At 53.3% G+C, this 18,818-nt stretch overlaps 1 protein-coding gene across 1 annotated transcript; it reads left to right on the top strand.

The window, feature by feature from the left end:
• Positions 1 to 169: 169 nt before the first annotated feature.
• SLC66A3 (solute carrier family 66 member 3) lies at positions 170 to 17,740 on the top strand. The gene is made up of 7 exons (XM_004696036.2): positions 170 to 312; positions 4,886 to 4,968; positions 5,163 to 5,232; positions 6,200 to 6,257; positions 11,134 to 11,254; positions 13,819 to 13,860; positions 15,567 to 17,740. Exons 1-7 carry the CDS (start codon positions 170 to 172, stop codon positions 15,656 to 15,658), a joined length of 609 nt encoding a protein of 202 aa, XP_004696093.1. The 3' UTR covers positions 15,659 to 17,740.
• Positions 17,741 to 18,818: the final 1,078 nt, after the last annotated feature.

The following is an 18,818-nucleotide window of genomic DNA, read 5'->3' as shown; positions in this document are numbered from 1 at the left end:
GGCGTGGACAGAGCCGGGCGCGGGGCGGGACGCACTGGGGCGCGCCCCGGGCTTCCCGAGCAGGGCGGTGCCCGAGAGGCGGAAGGACCGGGCGGAGGGCGGAGCGAGGAGCGACCCCCCTCGCCAGTCTCCGGCAGAGCCCCCGGCGTCCGGGACCCTGGCGCGCGCCATGGAGACGGGCCTGCTGTGGTTCTGCAACTGGAGCACGCTGGCCGTGTGCGCGGCGCTCAAGCTGCCGCAGATCTCCGCGCTGCTGGCGGCGCGCAGCGCGCGGGGCATCAGCCTGCCGAGTTTACTTCTGGAGCTGGCCGGGTGAGCCCGCGGCGCTGGGCGCTGCTCTTCCTCCTGCGCCTCCCCGCCCGGAAGGCGCTGGGATCCCGGGGGAGTTTCATCTACTGGGGAAGGGGCCCGGGGCGGAGCAGCTTCTGAACCGCCTGCTTGACTACCGGGCAGCCGAGGGTTAACTGAGCAAGAGGCCAGGTAGCGTGTCGGGGCTGCAGGTAGCGCCGCTCCGGACAGCTTCGCACTTGTGTGGTGTCTTCCTGGAGCGAGCCTGCCTGGTACGCAGGTGAGGGAAATGGCACCCTGGGAACTCCGCACTGGTCCTTGGTGACAAAACCAACCATCCGGAAATGGGCATTTTCCGTCCCAGGGCCGTCTGATGGCCGCGGTTTCCTACCCGCAAAGTGAGAGTTTGAACTGTGATCCGGAAGGATGTCCGGCTTTGGGAAGTTACTTATTTCTTTCGAGTCAGAGAATGGAGGGATCCATGGAGCGCGGGGAGAGGACCGGCCTTGGAGCACGGTGGGCAGGTGGCGGGAAGCGGAGACGGTACGAGGAGTGTTTGTTTATCAGAAACGTAGAGGGGGTGCCCTAACTTTGGGTTAGAAAGGCTCGAATTAGTTGGGGAACTCTACATGAAATACTGGGGGGGGGGCGGTCTCAAAAAGTTCTTGGGAAAATGAAATGAAAGGATAATAGATTTTTCCACGAACATTTTGAAGCTCCCCTGTGTACATCCTGCTGGCCATCGACCCCTGTCAAGTGCCCATCCTCCGCCGCCCTGTGCGCCTCGGCAGTCCAGTCCCCCTCGTTATCGCCCCCTGGAGCTCTGAGAGCCGATCTTTGAGGGAAGCACTCACTCTTTGGGGTAGCCCCTGTCTGTCCTGTCTGCCTGACCCGGACAGGGATCCTTCCAGGAGAGGAGGGAAGGAGGAGGCATGGGGTCGGAGGTGAGCCTTTCTGGTAGGGCTTAGGCTACCTCATCTGCAGGAGTTTGTAAGTGACCCAACACTAGGGCACCCCAAGGGGTAGCTAGGAGTGGAGTGGAGAGAGGGGGCGGTTTCAGGTTGCGGAAGCCACAACGCTTTTCAGGTTGGGGCAAGGCACAGGCTGAGTGGGGAGAGGAATTGGGGGGTTAGGATAGTATTAGCTGGAGTTGGCTCAGAGATTGCTGGAGGGTGGGGTGGAGGGCGGGTGTGGACATCCAGTGGACAGGTGTTCGATCCCCAAACTGGGAAAGATCAGGCTGGTGCAGAGTAAGAATGACAAGCGCCTTTGGAGTGAGGACCTGCCCCTCGCCCCATCCTAACGTGCCACACCAATCACCATCACTTGTGTTGAGTTTTGATAAGAGCCCTCGTGGAGCAGTTGGTGACACATTGGGCTACTAGTAGAAAGGTCAGCAGTTCAAAACTACCAGCCCCTCCATGGGAGAAAGATGAGGCTTCCTACTCCATAAAGAGCCATAGGCCCAGAAACCCATAGGGGCAATTCTGCCCTGCCCTACAGCCTCACCAAGCATTGAAATCAATGTCAGTGAGGGGTGTTTAGTGGGAACCGTTTATCCCACTTGTTGTTTGTGCATGAATCTGAAGAAACGAGCTTCACCCCACTGACGCCAGCACCAGAGATCTCTGGTGCTTTAGCACCCCGTTAATTAACTAATCAACAAGATCTGTGTTACCTTCAAAAAGGGGGGGAGTTGCTTTCCTTTCATGCAAAATGCCTTCCATTAATGAAAACACATGATTTCAACAACAAAGTCAAAGCAGAGCATCCTTTGGCCTTGAAAGTGTTAAAAATGCAAATCCACAGAGCAGACACAGGAAAGACAGCTTTTCTTAAATCCATTGTTACTGTCTCTCTCACAACTACCCTTAGCCACACACACACACACACACACACAAATCACTTTCCCCAGAGGGCGAATGGGTGCTCCGTGGGAGATGTTCAAAGCTCTGGGGAAAAGAAGGTCTGTGGGAGGCTGGCTGGGGCAGAGGCCTAGTTGGAGCCGAGACTGGGCAGAGACCTCTGAATGTAAATGGGTTAGGCTGTTTAAGGCCAAGCTCCAATGCCAGCCTCTTCAGGAGGCACAGTTCTGTGTAAGTCAGGGTGTGATGCCAGCGAAGGTGAGCACTTCCTTTGTGTGGAGCATTGTATGCACCACTGTTTAATCTCACAGCCCCCCAGGGAGGTGGCTAATGTACTCCAGCTCACAGGCCTAGTAGGGCTGTGGTCTCCAACCCATTTGACTCTTCCTCCCCCTCCCACTTCCTGAATTCACTGGGCTTGGCTGCCTTCTAGTTAGTCTCATCTGCAAATGCTGTGGTTTTGAAAGAGGGCTGGCCAGCACTTTTGACACCTCTTTTTCTCCTGCCCCACCCCCCAGCTTCCTTCTCAGCAGTCCAGGGAGGCTAGGCCCCGGAGCTGAGTTCCCCCATGTTGCCTGTAAAATGTGAAGACCACACAGGTAACTGAAGGTGTGCATAGATAGCTCTGGCATCCCTGAGGCACTCCTGCCCTGGGGGTTCTGTATGACAGGGAAGTGGCACCGTAGATAAACATTGGGCTGCTAACCTCAAGGTCTGCAGTTCAGACCCACCAGCCACTCCACACGAGGACAAATGAGGCCATCTGCTGTCTCAGAAACCCTGGAGAAGGTCTAGATAGGGTCGCTATGAGTTGCCATCGACTCAGTGGCAGTGCCTGGGTTCTACATAAAACGAGAGGCGTGTTCTCTCAAGGGCCAGGTGTCAGGCAGCTTGGTCCTTTCTGAGGTCTGAGTCAGCCGTTGGTCCGTGCCTCTCTCCGTGGCTTCCGACAGTCTGTGGTGTTTCTTTTCCTGTGTACCTGTCTGCCTTCACCTGGTGCTCGCCCATGTGTCTGTGAGCCTGCCCCGCTGTAAGTACACGAGTCGCTGGATGCAGGCCCCACCCTAAGCCTAAGACCTTATCTGAACCTTAGCTACCAAGACCCAACTTCCAAGTAAGACCGCCCCCCCACACTCAAATTCTGCGTGGCTGTGGTTTTTGTTGAGGGGTGGGGGTTCACGGAAACCACTCTAATGTGCATGGTGGATGCTTCCTGGCTGTGTTCCGCATTGCCCGTCCAGTGCTTGGTCATAAAAAGGGGTGGGATGCGCCCCCCAGGGCTACGGAACCAGAAGGCCTTCTCTGGCTGTGCAGTCCCCGGAGGCAGGGCAGGAACAACAGCTTCCCTGCTCGGCAAGAGCTGGGTACAAACACTTGCTTGTCCTCCAAGCTGGGGAGGAACAGGCCCGCAGCTGGGCTGGGGGCAGGGCTGGGTTTCTCTGCAGCTGACCCCTTTGAGGGTCCTTGGGAGGGTCTGCTGCTCAGGGTAATGAGTTCACCCAGTGAGGCCTGCCAAGGTCCCGGTGTTGGCCAGGCCAGGCGGAAGCGCATGCTGCAGCAGGGTGCTGCTGGGAGCGGGGGTCCCCCATGGAAGCAGACCCCCAGCGCTCCCACCTCCCGGCCTCTGACCTGCTCCTTCTGCTCTGCCCTAGCTAAGCCAAAAATTGTACCCCACGGTCAGAAACTGGATCTGTCCGAGGCACAGTCTGACCCAGCCTGTTGTCTGCTTTGTTCTAGCATGTTTTCTACAGCCCGCCCCATGCTTACAAAATCACAGCGAACCTAGTCCTCATTAATGGACAAAGGGCTCAGATTCCCTGGGTGGGGGTGGGGGTGGGGTGAAGCAAGAGCCTCAGCCACTGTGGGGTGAAATCCCAAGATGGGCTCCCCTTCTCCCCGAACACATGGGCTGAGGGGTCCACAGAGCTGGGGCGCTGAGGTGCTGGGCCAGAGACAGACACTGGGACATAAGAGAGGGGTTTAGACAGTGACTGGGTGGTGGGGGTGGGAGGGGCAGTTAGAAAGGCTGAAAGCTCTGGCCTTTGTTTCTAAGATGGGTGGGTATTAGAATCTTCTGGGCCCTCCCCTACCTCCTGTGCCTGCACACCTCATCAGAGCTAATGGGGTGACCTTAGCCCACCCCCCACCCACCCTTGAGACCTCTCATGGCCTCTGCAGCCACTCAGGGTAGCCCAGCATGTGCCCATCTTGCTGAGGTCCAGGGACTGAGACTGGAAGCCACAGCCACTTGTCATCCTCGGTAAATTTGAGCCCAGTAGAATCTATCCATCTCTTGGTGAACGATCACATCAAGGGAGCTGACAGTATTATGTTATTATGGGTTGCCACCCCACCAGGAAGAAGTGCTGTCGGTCTTGTACCATCTTCAAGGATACTGGTGGGTTTGCACCCAGAGTTACGGCTGCTGTGTCAGGCTTGCCCCGGTGTTTGCTGGCCCTGTACTTCACCAAACACGGTGCCTTGTTCTCGAGATTGGCTGATGGGTAAAGTATATTGTACTCCATCCGCAGGGGCCGTGGGGTACTGAGGAAATTGTTAAATTAATATTCTATCTTTTTATTATTATGATTATGTTATCTAAAACCTCCTCTTCAATGCTTGCAGGCTCCCACCCAGCAGCCCCAGATCTTGCAGACAGGCCTGTACCAGGCCAGCCTTCACTGCCCTGTGCGGGCTCAGTAGGAGCTAAAGTGTGCCTTCCTCTCGCCCAGGTTCCTGGTGTTCCTCAGGTACCAGCATTACTATGGTTACCCGCTGCTGACATACCTAGAGTACCCTATTCTCATCGCACAAGGTAACAGCCTTTCAGCCAGCACCCCTGCCACCCTCCCTGCCCTCCCTCCCTGCTTCCAGCAAGCACCCCTGCCCCACCCTTGCCCTCCCTCCTCCTCTCCAACCAGCACACCCACCCACCCCACCTGCCCCCCCAACCCCACCTGGCCCCCCCTCCCCCTTAACCCCCTCTCCCATGGAGCCTTTCCCCTGCAGACATTCTCCTCCTGCTCTGTGTCTTTCACTACAATGGGGACGTGAAGCAGGCGGCCCCCTACCTGGCTGTGTATCCTTTCGGAATCCAAGCAGCAGCAGTACGATTCAGGTGGGCTGCTTCCTAGCGGTGGCTTCCTGAGCCTGGCCTTTGGGAAGCATATTTTGGGTTAAACTCAAAGCGTCCTCAAGGATGTAGCTGTCGTCCCTAACCACTGGCTCTGCTAACGATGTACCGCTACTGAGGGCAGCAGTGTCCAACTGTCATTTGTGACATCCTTTCCCTCCCCAAAGATCCCCAAACACGTGAAGTAATTACACCGGGCCCTCTCTGGCAGCTGGCAGTGCAGCACCATGCAGGTGAGCTAGCCTGGTGGCTTGGTCAAAAGTGAGTCATACTTCGGGTCAAGCCTTCTGTCCCCAGGTTGGAATTCAAAGGTGGCTCCTCCCATCTCCCAGCCCCGCCCACTTCCACCTGGCCTTTGTGGAGAAGGGCTGAGTAAGCGTGAGAGGATACAACCCTGATGCACACCTTTCCCGATTGTAAACCACGCAGTAGTCCCCTGTTCTGTCCACACAGTTGCCTCCTGATCCACGTCCAAGTTTTGCACGAGCACAGTGAAGTGTTCTGGAGGGAGGAAGTCAATGAGCAGGACTTCCGTCTAACCCTCTTTTCCATCATGTGAGCCCTCTCTGGACATGACATTGGAAATGTCTGCATGGGCAGGAATCAAGGGGCGGTTAAAGCTGTTTGGAAGGGTCCCAACCCTGGTGACCAATCCACGGGCACAGGTTCATTTGTGTCTTCCACCCATCATCTACTTCTGTCCCTTTGAACGCTACACAAGTGTTTACTTGAGACCATTTTTCTCTTTCCCCAATAAGGCAGGTTCTAGCAAAGACTTCCCCACTGAGACGCCTGCTTTGTGTCTTGGCCGCCATGGCCAGTCTCATGGATGATGGGAAGACGGTGGGCCTGGGGATGGGAGGAGGTGGGCTGGGCGGTGGCCACACAGTTTTCTCCCTTAACGCTCAGTAAGATTTTCGGCCTCCTGGTTCGTCCTCACACTGCAGAAGTGGATCATAGATCTGGCCATGGTAAGTGTTGCCCTTGGAAAGAAAGCATATGAAATAGTAGCTGGTCTTCCCGCGTCTCTCCATGCCCTGTGCCCTGGAAAGGGCTTTGCAGGTCAGATGTGGCAGCGCACGTTCTTAGAGGTCCTGAGGCAGGCGTATTAAATGGGATGAACACTCGGTGTTGCCCGAGTACTGTTGTTACTGTTGTTGTCAGGTGGTTCCTCCTCGTAGCAACTGTAATGTACAACCGAACGGAACACCAAGGGGTCCTGCGCCTTCCTCACAATTGTTCCTTGAGCCCTTCAGTGCAGTCACTGTGTCAGTCCATCCTGTCCAGGGGCTTCCTGCTTTTCACCCACCCTTCATTGGACAAGGCTGATGCCCTCCAGGGACCGGACTTCCCCAACAACAAACAAGGCCCAAGTGCTCCAGACAAAGTCTCACCCTCCTGGCCTTTAAGGAACATCTGGCTAGAGTTCTTCCAGAACAGCTGTTTGTTCTTTGGGTAGTCCGTGGTACTTCCTGTGCTCTTGGCCACAGTGTAGATGCGTCTGTGCTTGGTCTTCCTTAGTCAGTGCCCGACTAGAAGGTACGTACTCACTCACTCACACCTGCGGCCCAATGGGCTTTCACTTTTCCCTTGGAGCCAAAGAGCTCTGGATCGGCGAGGTGGCTCACCGCTGTGGAGCTTACGTTAAAAAGCTAATAAGGCTAAGTAGAGGCGAGGTACCTGAAGTCCACCAACACGTGCCTTTTGGACTTTGCCCCCCAAACGCTTTTTTTCCCCTGTGTCATGCTTAGGATTTGTTTATTTTCTTTTATCTCCTTGGGATGACTCCGCTGAGAGCCAACAGTTCCCATGCTGTAGGAATGGGACTGATAGCAGCTCAGAACGCACGCCTCTCTCTCCAAGGTCCCTGAGTGGACACTTCCACCCAACGGGAGGGAGGAGGGACATTGACTGGGGGGGACAAGTCACTACCGGCCACACCCAAACTCAGAGCATCTTGGCTCACACCCTTTCTTGGAAAGGACTGGATTCTCCCTATCACGCTTCAAGGGGTTGTAGCTGCTGTGCCCCCCTCCCCTGCCCCAACCCCGAGTGTGGGGTGTGGCCCTGGTGGCATGGGGGCGGGGCCCGAGCGGCATAGGCGTGGCCCCGGCGGCGTGGGGGCGTGCCCTGGTAGTGTGGGCGGGGCCAGGCAGCATCAGGTGTATTGATCGCTCAGCCCCAGGAACTGGTCTGTGAATACTGACTGCGGACTAGGTTTGTCGGGCTTGGGGCGCGGGGGTCCAACGTTTCCACCTGCTTGTGTTTCTTCCATGCCTTCATCAGCGGCTCTAACCGTGTAAGGATTCTATGACTTAAAAAACAAACTCGCTGCTCCGGTCGATGCCGACTCACAGCGACCCGACGGGACCGGAGAACGGCCCCTCCACTGTAACTCTTTAGGGGAGCAGAACACCCCATCTCTCGTCCGCGGAGCGCAGAGGCTGTGTGCTTTCGCGGCCCGGCGCGCAACCCCCACGCCCCAGGGCTCCTGGCTCTGTGATATGTATAAGTGGTTCTGTAATAGTGCACGTGTTTGAAGACGCAGGCATTGCTTCAAGCAGGCGCTGACAGCCAGACCCCGTGCTGCCCCCACCCCAGCTTCCAAGCTCCTCACACACCCGCTCAGGGAGCTCTCACCCCGGCCTGCTTGCTCCATGGCGGGCGCCGGGACTGGCGGGGAGACAAGGCCCGGTTACCTGGCCCCAAGCCAGAGCCACGGTGCAGGAGGAAGCACCTGGGGGTCAGAGTTCGCTCCGAAAAGCCGACATTCCTATGGGGTCGGTGTCATTTGCATGAATGAAAACCGAAGCCACGTTGGGTTCTATTCCCACTCGAAGCACAGACAGGTTTCTGTGGCTGCATGTCTTTACGGGAGCAGACTGTCTTTCCCCCAGCTTTGTAGTTAGCATCCCCCCGGGGCAGGTATCATTCCTACATACGACCTAATGCCACAGTTCTGGAGTCCCAAGCTCTAAATCTGGGTCAGGACATGCAGATGCCTTCCTGGGCGACCCTCCCGTGGCATCTGCCTTCCTGTCTGTTTGAATCTCTGTCCCGCCTGCTGGAATGACAAAAGAGCTCTTGTCAAGACCCCCCACCCCCACCCCAGGGCTCTCCTTCCGGTGCCTGCTCAATATATATATTGAGTGGTGATCAAGGACTGGCAGAGCTTATGACCAACCTTACTAGCTGCATGATCTCGAGATTACAAAGGCTCTATGTGTCTTAGTTTCTTCATCTGTAAAATGAGGGGCCATGAAGGAAACATGGAAGATCTAGGTGCTACCGCCAGGTATGGTGAAGAAACTAGATGGTCTGAGGTCGTAAAGATTCGTCAACTAAGTCCACATGGAAGAAGCACACCAACATGTGTGATCCAAGGATTTTAAGTAATATAATCCAAGTCCAATGGAGGGAGTGTATCGGGGGCCTAAATTGTGAAATTCTGATTTGCAGAACGGTATGGATGACAGTGGAAGCCCAAAATAGGTTTGCAGGTTCTACACAGGGTGTAAGTTTCAGGTGATTTCCCGCTGACCATAACTGAGGGATGGGAACAGCCTGGTTATCAGACAGTATTGTAGAGATGATTACAGTTAATTAAAGTGAAAAATCTGACTTGAATAGTTAGAACCTTATCATGTGATCGCCCTTCTGACACACTTTGAGCTTCATCTGGTTTTTAATATTTTCTGGGTTTGTTTTTTTCCAAACGGGTTTATCTCTGTTGTGTTTTGTTATTGTTGTTAGCCTCCTTGACTCTCTGTTGTGTGTTTTTCAATATACAAAACCCAGGATGGGTGAAGCTACAGCAACAATAATTAGATTTGGGGCTCCCGGGGGCATGGCAGGAGAAGTGGGGAGGTGGGTAGTGGGGAGCTAATATCAAGGAGGACTGGAAGGAAGAACATGTTTTGAAAGTGATTGTGGTGGCGATTGTACAACACTTCTTGATAAGACTGAACTATTGAACGGTATGATGTCTGGTGTGTTGCAGGGTTCTCTATAGAAACAAAACCAACACACTTATGATTATATATGTATAAGAGGATAGGTTTATACAGCGTGAAGGAATATAACAGCTAACTACTCAACAGAGCAGTACAGAGGACTCAGTTCAACTCACTTTCGTGCAACAGTTAATATACTGGAAGTCCTTCAACTTACGTGGGCTGCCTTGTCCAAGGTCAAGGAAGCAAACAGCTGAGTCTTCCCTGCAGGCAGCAGAAAGCAGGGTGGGTCAGCAACAGTCAGTAGCTCAGGAGCTTAGCAAGGCAGGCCCTGATGGGATCTCAAACTCACGCACAGTGACAGGATCCACCAGACCAGCAGTGTGGTGAAGCAGGTCTCTAAGGAGCCGCAAGCTGTACTAGCAACACAATCCACAGCTTGGCTTGGCCTACAGGTAGTGTAGCACACAAGTAGAGGCAGAGAACTAGCTAAAGCAGCAGCTCGTTGGATCACCAGGAAGCAAGAGAGAGATGAGATGCCGGCAGTCTTTATTTCAGTAGCCCTCCAATCAAGCTGAGCCCTCATCAAATTCTACACCCAGGTACCTATTAGCCTACTTGGCACAATGAAACTGTCACATCTGGATTACAACTAGAAAGCCATTCGATTCTCATAATGGTTTGAAAAATAAATACGTGAGGGTAAAATACCCCTGCCCCCAATACAATACCCAGAGCCATCGCGTCCATTCTGGCGCCTAGTGACACTGTAGAAGGTTGTCAGCCTTTGCGGGAACAGGGTAGCCTGATCTCCTGCCCTTTGAGCTACTGATGGGTTTGAACCACTGGCCTTGAAGCTAGCAGTCCAACACTTACTTAACAGTGCTCCTGAGGCTCCTTGAGGCGAATAACAGTGACTGCCTGAAAGGCGTGGCTTTCTACTCTCGGGAACCCCCAGGGGCATTGCCCTCGGTCCTCTAGGGTCACAGGGAGGCAGACTTGACTCGGTGACAGTGAGTCTGAGTGGCATCATGAGAATTGAATGGCATTCTAGTTGTAAAGAAGTCAGGACTTTTCCTGGGAAATCGTAAGGACTCTGGGGGAAGTGGGGGCTATTAAACCAGAAGAGTTGATGCATGTGAATTGAACTGCTGGTAAGGAATACTTGACATGCCCTGGTGTGTCAAACAAACAAATCCACCTTAGAAGAAAGGCCCTGGAGGACGCGCGCCTCCGCCTCCCTCCGGGCTGGTGAGACATGGGGCTCACTTGGGTTGCGGCATCAGGAAGACCAGCCACTAGAAAGGGGCATCATGGTGTGGGGTGGTTGTGGTGGTGGGAGGGGGGGGGGTCCGAGAAACTGAGGAAAGCCTTTGGCGCGATGGGCACATGCACCAGCCTGCTCAGGCACCGGCCCAAGCCTTCCAAGAACAATGTTATGATTCCACATAAAGGGGGTCAGAGGTGACTTCAAGGGCAATGAACAGTATGTGTGTTAAATGAAGACCTGTCTTCACTGAGCCTTGGGCGTGCTGCCCTTTGGCACACTCTGCATCTGTCCCCATGTCCCTGTGTCTGCCGCTCTCCCGGCTTCACTAGACCGGTCGCTCGCAGGCAGGGCCAGCGAGTTTGCCTCTGCGTGTCCCGGCGCCAGGAACTCAGGGCCTGGAGCCTGGAGGAGCTTCCCTTATTTCATTCAAACGCTTCATTCGAACGACCTCGACTTTGGGATTTGTGGGTTGTAAGTACACACCTCACGGTTGCCCTTTCTCACTCAACTTGGGGTTCAGCCGTGGCTGTTACCTGATGTGAAGATTTGGCTGTGCGCTGGCTGTTCTTCTATTGTTTTTGAACCAATGGGTTCCTGATTTTCTCGCTTCTTCTCCGCACACAGAATTTGTGCACCTTCATCAGTGCGGCCAGTAAGTTTGCCCAGCTCCAGCACCTGTGGAAGACCAAGGACTCCGGAGCCGTGAGCGCTCTGACGTGGAGCCTCTCTGCCTACACCTGTGCGAGTAAGAGAGACGCGGGCTGCGGTGCCCTCTGTTAGCATCGGCTGTCCCACCTGGACAGCTCCAGACACCAGACTCAGGGCCACCGAGTGGTGTCCGAGTCCTCGCTACCCTGCAGGACAGAGTAGAATGTCCTGAGGCTTGAGAGCAGACAGCCTCACCTTTTCCCCACAGAGCGGCGGGTGGGCTTGAACTACCGACTTGGCAGTTAGCAGCCCAGCATGTATCCCACCACGTCCACCAGCCTACCTGGAAGGGAGGGTTCACTTGCGAGCCAAGTGTCTTGATCCCTTGGGCTTTGGTAATAACTCTTGAGCCATGACATCCTAAATGAAAACAAGGCCGGTTTCATGCCGAGCTGTGTCCGTTTTCTGTGCCAGCTGTGTTCCAGCTGCCAAAAAGAAAACCGAAAGTGCTCCTCTCGCCAGAAACCGCCCTTACGGGGGACAGCGCTGGCCCGGTCTTGGGCTGAGTGTAAGGACCCCACTCACTTGCCTCAAAACTCAGACTCTGCAGCAGGTTAGGAAGATGCGCTTTAGGAAACCACGCATTGGCTTTCGGCTCGGACATCACTTGCCGACCTCAGTGGTGTTTTCCTGGAGCTCTGTTGCTTGGGCTCCACGTCAGAGCCTCCATCGTCTATGTGAGTTCTTCTGAGAGCTGCCTGAGATACATACGCTGTATGATAGAAGCCTTGCTTTCTTAAAAAATTCACAGCGACCGCATTAGCTAGACTAGCTTCCGGCCTTTTCATGATCCTGCACCACTGTTATTCCAGGCTTTAAAGGGCCTATTTCCCCATCAGGATTGCTGGTAAAGATCTTGTCTCAAAAGTTATTTAAAAGGTACACAAATATCTTATCCCTGAGTTTCACTTTTAGCTATGCGGTATTGAAGAGCCCTTGGATACCGCTATATGGCTCTTGGAATTGCTATTCAGGTAGAGGGGGCCATTGTTTCCCAAAGTGGGGTGGGGGTGCTGGAAGGATCCGAAGGGGCCACAAAAGAAGATCCACACTCTGGATCCTGGATCGTGGACTGTCGTACAAAAGTGCCAGCCAGGATGGCAGGGAATCCTTTGCTTCTGGAAAAGGGCATGGGAGGCCAACTGGTTTGGGAAGCTGTGCAGTGCACAGGTCTGGGGACCTGTGATCGCAGACTGCCCAGGGCACTGCCATCTGTCCTGTGCGGTGCTCTGTGCTTAACAAGTCCTTCCCTATGTAGTGAATCCACTAGAAAGGAACTGGAGACTATGATTTTATGGGAGGGAAAATAAGAGCTGGTTTTCAATCCAGGGTTCCTTTTGTGACCCAGCAGGCTCACAGCTTCAGCATCAGTTCAGAAATGAAAGACGTGGGCCAGTTTAGCCACGCCTCCCTAATTTCCTTCAGTTGATGATTACGTTCGACTTCACCCTGTAGCAGTTTTGCACAGGCTGTTGACCACCGGTCTTTACGCAAGTTTGCATAAGAACCTCACGGTGGACACAGCCCTCTGAATTGCTCCTGTCTCCACCGCAGGGCTCAAGATTCGTATCTTCCATCTAAGCCGTTCATTTCAACACCAGCCAAGTACACCTGTGTGTGGGCCCTAGAGTTAGTTAGCAAAATGAACAACTACCATTTGTAGGAGACTCGGCCCTTCCCTTCGGGGGCGTACGGTGGACTTGGAAGATTAGCCCTGGAAAGCTAGGACGTCAGTATCTGTGGAATGTAAAACCCACTCGGCAGACCTGTGAAGATCGGGTTAGGAGCTCACCTCCCGTGAGCTGCAGGAAGCCGGGGCCGCTGGTCCCCAATTCTGCTCTCTCCCACGTAGTGAGAGAGTGATTACACAGTGAAGTCCTGGGGCCAGGGGAACGAAGGAAATTAAGCAGTTGAACCCCCCTATCTGCTCTGTGGGAGAAAGATGAGGCTTTCCGCTTCCAGACAGACCCCCAGGGGCAGTCCTGCCATCGTGTGGCCTGCTCTGAGTCTGAAGGGACGCCAGGGCAGTGAGCAGGGCGGGTTTGCATTAGACTCCGAGGCAGATCGATGGATATGCCTATTAAAGAGTAGATGTCTGTGTTAAAAAGGCTTTTTCAGTCAGTCACAGCCTTTGAAATAATGAAATCTTACTTAGAAGCTTCATGCATAAATAAGGTTTTTTAAAAGGTTGCTTTCAAGTGGGGGTGAGGGGGCGTCGCGGGTTGGCCCGCACAGGTAGCAAAAGGAGGTTCAGCCTCCTGTTCCTTCTCTGGTTCAGCATCCCGACCCTCCTTGCCCGTAGGAGCACTCTCCCATCCCCTGGGCTAGGATACATAGCTGGACCGTAGGTGCTTTATAACACTAGCACTACATTGTTCTCTGCACCGCCATTGCCTCTCCAGGCGTTCAGACACGGGAGGGGCTTTCAAAAGTCCACGGGGAAATGGCATTAAAAATAATGGCGTCTCCCCCACAGACATCGTGAAGCCCCCTCGTCGGGTGCCACATTCCTGTCTTTCGTAGGGAAAGGCCTTATGAAGTAGACGCCAAGATGTCTGAGCGCGTTGATATTGACTGCCGAAAAACATTCTTCTTTTACAGCGAGAATAGCAACAACTTTAATGACCACCGGTGACCTTACAAGTAAGTCCTTATTTCCATCCCCGCGCCCTTGAGACTCCCGCGGGTTGGGACCACTTCCTGAGGGTCAGCGAGGCTGTGTGCGGGTGAAGACCCCAGCGTGGCTCTCCGGGACCACCGCAGGGTCACAGGATGCGATGTCCGGTGCAGTCCAGTTGGTTCTGACTACTCCTAGCGACCCTGCGTCCTGCGCCGTCCTCCTCCCCCTAATGGTGGTTCCGTCCTGGTCCGCGGTTGGGGCCGTGGTGTCCGGTTGAGAGCATGGCGGATCGCATTTCTGGTCTTCGTGGCCACATTCGCAGTTATCAAGCGTCTGCCTTCGGGCCTGGGACACGCGCAAGGGCAACGCTGCCCACGGGTTGGAGTCGACTGGATGGCACGAGACCACTTCCTGCAATTCTTGCTGGAGAATTTGAACAGGATGTTAAAGAATAACCCAACCCGCGGCCAGCAAGTCGATTCTGACGCGTAGCGACCCTGCGTACATTTCTGAGACGGGCAATATGTCTGGGAGCAAAAACGTTCTCAACTTTCTCCCACCGAGCTGCTGGTGGTTTAGAACCTTTGACCTTGTGGTTAGCGCCCAATGCTTCCTCCACCGCACCACCAGGGCTCATGAACAAGGTAACAGATGCCAACCTTGTAGGGAGCTCCCATTCCATCAGTGGAAACGGATTGTGAAATCATCACACAGTTAATGAATGAACTCTAAACCCCAAAACTCTGCTGTCGAATCGATGGCGACCCTGTGGGGCAGGGCAGGACTGCTCCGGGGAGTATGCAACACTTAATTCTTTACGGGAGTAAAAAGCCCTTTTTCCTGAGGTGTGGCCGGTGGTTTCGAACCACTGACCTTGCAGTTATTAGCTCACCTCCTGGCCTTTCAGGATTAGCACCGAAAGGGGAAACGGACCTTACGTGAGCTAGGAAGATCAACTGGAAGATCGTCTTAAGGATGCATGGGGATTTCCCCAGAAAGGTGGCGAACAGACACCTTCCAGGGCCCCGCAGCATGTGTGAGAGCCATGCGCTGGGAGATGAGCGCCCAGCACCCAGGGAATGCTGGCCCGATGATGTGGGAGGTGACCAAGCCAACTAGCGTCTGGAGCTCCCCTGAACTGGGAAGGGTGCTTTTTAAAAGGAGGGGGCTGCCAACTATTGGATTTCATTCTCTTGTTCTGTTGTTCGGAAAGGGGTGCTGTGACAGATGGAAGAAAGACGGGGCTCTCTACTTCCCTAGAGAGTCACAGTCCCAGAAACTCAAACAGGCAGCTCTACCCCACCTCAGGGCCGCTGAGTCAGAATCGACCCCACAGCAGTGGGTTTGGCATTGTTGGCTGCGATGGAGAAAGCAACTTGGCTGATTTCAAGTGCCTCTGTGCCAGCGACATATTTCTAACCTGTATGGACAAGAGGAGACCCCCATCTATTTTAATCATTTTCCAAAATATTAATCCTGTTGGTGTGCTTGGGGAGTTAAGAACTCAGCCCTAGGCAGGTCAGGTGGCCAACGCTAGTTGTCATGGTAACTGTCCCAGAACTACTCGGAGCCAAAGTTGAACGGTTTCCAGAGTCCAGTACTCGGGTGGGGGTGGGGGTGGGAAATGCAGCACCCTGGCTTCGTTCTAGAGCGGGAGGGTGATTTGGTTCTGAAACGTGGAGACGGCCTTTGTTAAACACACGCTTGTTCTTCCTCTCGGCGACTTTAGTCCTGGTACGGTTTGCGGTCATGCTGGCTTTCAACGTGTGGGTGACAGCTACAGTGCTTCGTTACCGCAAGTCCACCGTCAAGGCAGAGTGATGGGGACCTGCTGCTGCTGCTGCTGCTGCACACACGAGGGGCTCCCAACAGCTGGACCAGAGGGAAAGCAGCTCCTCACCGAGCCCAGGCCTTGAATGAATTCAGTCAATCGGAGAAATGTAGAAGCTGCTCCCCGTCTCTTTCCTCTCCCTGACTGCCCTCCCCCTGCCCCCCGCCAGTCATTAGACTCAGAAACCTGCAGCTTGTTTGTTGTTTGTTTGGAAGGAGAGCACTGAGGCAGCAGGTGCGGACTCGGAAGAGGGCCCCAAGCCTGTGGGTTTCAGAAGGATGGTAACAGACGACGTCCTTCTGAAGTCAGCTTTGGCTCCCTCTAGATTGCTCACCAGGAGCCTGGGGGCGGGGGTACACATTAGGTGGCCAGTGGCAAGTCTGCAAACCCACAGGGGCAGTGCTACCCTGTCCCCTAAGGTCGCCGCGAGTCAGCATCCACGCGAGGGCAGCAAGTTGGCTTTTTGTAAAAGAACCACTCCTTGGACTTCTGCGTTTCTAGACCCTCCAAAAAGAATTCCCCGCTACAACACATTCGAGCACACCCGGAGAGGGGCTGTGTTCAGACGGAGACCTGTACATTACTGTACATGGCATGTCTGGTACTGAAGTCTCCCCGCTGTAGACGCCGCGGGATGGGTTGATCCTGTGTCGGAATACAGAGTCGGAAGGTGAGTCAGAAAGTCTTGCTCCTGGGCTTCCAGGTCAGACACGCTCAGGTCGGTTCCAAAGCAGACGTGTTCCGCCATGCCTCTGCTGTCGTGGGTGGCTGCAGAAAGATGCTCTCGGCGATACGGTGTCTCAGTCTCGTTTGGATGCCTCCAGAGAAGAACAAAGGTGCAAACCAACCCGCAGCTTCCCAGGGCATCCGCTGGCCACTTCATTGCCGGGCCGAGAGGCCAGCTCTGAAGGCCGTTGGAGCAGTTTCTTGAGATTGTAAAGGAGCCGTCTTGATAGCCTCCCTCAAGGGACACAGGACAATCATGAACACTTAGTAAGTTTTAGGAAAATGGAAAATTGCATTGTTGGCACACACAGACATGCAAAAAAAAAAGCCCAGAGCATGGCACGAAGGACCCCTTTTTCACATGACAGTACACCCACCCCTCCCCTCAAGGGTCAGAGTGCCCGTCCTCAGAAAACATCACTGGGAACCTGAACCGTTCTCCCTAGAGCCGACCTGGCCCCTCGAGGCGGCTTTTTCTCCAAAACGCAAAGAACCCTGTAAAGGGGCAAGATGCCCATGCTGCGGCTTGGCACAGGCTGTGGGGGTGCCTGTTTCTTTGGAGAAAGGCCCATTCGCTGCCTTCACATCAGAGCCCGTTCCCAGTGGCCCCAGAGGACAGGGAAGAACGGCCCCTGGGGCTTTCTGAGACTTTGCAGCTGTCGGGGAGCAGACTGTTAACTTCCCGCTTTGGAAAAGTGTGTGGAGACGGGAACACACCTTTCGATCTTGCACACACCCAGGTGGAGGGCATGTGGAGCAGCAACAGCATCGCATTAGGGGTTTCTATGCAGTGGAAGTTTTCCGTGCTTCGGGTGCAATGCTTTCTGGCAGGGCTTCTGCCACATCCCAAGCTTATCGCCAGGGTATCAAAGCGAGCATAAATGCAATTGCCTTGAGTTTGTATCTGCACCGTCTCTCACTTCACACTTTGCCTGTGTGTAATTGCCTGAAGAAGCTACTGTCCACGGTACTGCATACTTAAGCAGCAGCCCAGCAAACATGCTGCTTCAAGCTGAGTGCAGTCATTGTCAAGGGTCACACATACATGACAATCATTATTGGGATCTGGTACAAAATACCACCAACCTCTATTAGCTGTTCTCTTTGAAAATACATACAGTAAAAGGTATTGCTAGGTCCTGCTGAATTCTTACGTATTCTAGGATCGTTGTCCTATCAAATTCTAAATATTAATTCAGGTTAAGCTTTTTGTACTCCTCATTTTCCTCTAAAGCTCAATAATCCTAACATTTCAACATGTATTTTCTCCTTGTACCTGTCACGATTCTGTATAGACAATCAATAATGGTTAGTGTCCTGGGTAAAATAAATGTTCACATCTTGAACTCTTTTGAATCTGTCCATCATTTTTAAGTGATTTAAGTTGTAGAAGGTATACAGTTTTTTAAGGTAAACAGTTTTTTAAGGTAAACTGTAGTTAAACCTTTTAGAATGATTTGGGACCAACGGGAAGAGAAATACAGTATTTTAAAAATTAAATTAAAATAAACAATTGTTTCTGTAGTTGACAACGAAATCGGTTTGGGGAAACAAAGCCAAGTAATTTACCTTTCTTCATGAAGTTACAGTCTGTCCAGAGTATAATTTATGTGCCATTTTCCACCATTCGCCTGTCAGTGCGCCGTGCTGTGGTGGCTTGTGTGCTGCTGTGACGCTGGAAGCGATGTCACTGGTATTTCAAACGCCAGCAGGGTCACCCAAAGTGAACAGGCTTTAACGGAGTTTCCAGAACAATCTACGAAGAAGGAACTGGCTGTCCTCTTTGGAGGAATTAGCTGCTCAAAATCGTATGCATCACACTAACAAGGCCTACTGAATAGAGGCCAAACTCTTCTCAGACACAGTGCTGGAGAAAGAAGCCCGTCGGGTCAGAAGGCATTTGTCATCTGACTGAGGAAGGGCTGCCTTCTCAAGATCAAGTGGACCATAATGACACAAATGAAGCGAAGTTCATGAGAATAAGCCCTTCCGAACTCTCCTGTGCTGATGGGGCAAGCCTCAAAATGAGAATAAACTGCTGCAGAAGTCGAATGATCAAAACCTGGAGTGTACAAAGTATGAATCTAAGGAAAACCAGAAGCCAAAGTGAAATTGGATGTATAAAGGCACTGATAATTACTGGCCATTGGAGGGCAAACGTTGGAAACAGGAACGTACAGTAGTTGTTAAATATAGTCTTGGTGATAGAAACAAAGCTGGAGATTGCAAGACCCAGGACTTGTTCACAGAACGTACCTCTTTTCAACAACATGAGCAGCAACTTTCCACACGTGTATAGTTCTCCAGCTGGAATACACAGACGTCAAATGGACGACATCTGTGGGAAGCGGCGACGGAGAAGCCTCAGTGTCAGCAGCTAAAAGGCCACTGGCTTCCTGTGGAACGGACCAGCAACTATAAATG

The sequence above is a fragment of the Echinops telfairi genome, unplaced genomic scaffold (assembly GCF_000313985.2).
Source record: "Echinops telfairi isolate 266 unplaced genomic scaffold, ASM31398v2 ScPeMD7_9;HRSCAF=40, whole genome shotgun sequence".
Lineage (NCBI taxonomy): Eukaryota > Metazoa > Chordata > Mammalia > Afrosoricida > Tenrecidae > Echinops > Echinops telfairi.
The sequence above is the reverse complement of the archived record's forward strand: the minus strand, read 5'-3'. Positions and strand labels throughout refer to the sequence as shown.

What these genes read in the sequence shown, in the direction of transcription:
- SLC66A3 (XM_004696036.2), top strand. Translation starts at nt 170, where the DNA reads ATGGAGACGGGCCTGCTGTGGTTCTGCAACTGGAGCACGCTGGCCGTG. An exon ending in TTACTTCTGGAGCTGGCCGG is followed by an intron (nt 313 to 4,885) that starts GTGAGCCCGCGG and finishes CCTCTCGCCCAG; the next exon opens with GTTCCTGGTGTTCCTCAGGT. An exon ending in GGATCATAGATCTGGCCATG is followed by an intron (nt 6,258 to 11,133) that starts GTAAGTGTTGCC and finishes CTCCGCACACAG; the next exon opens with AATTTGTGCACCTTCATCAG.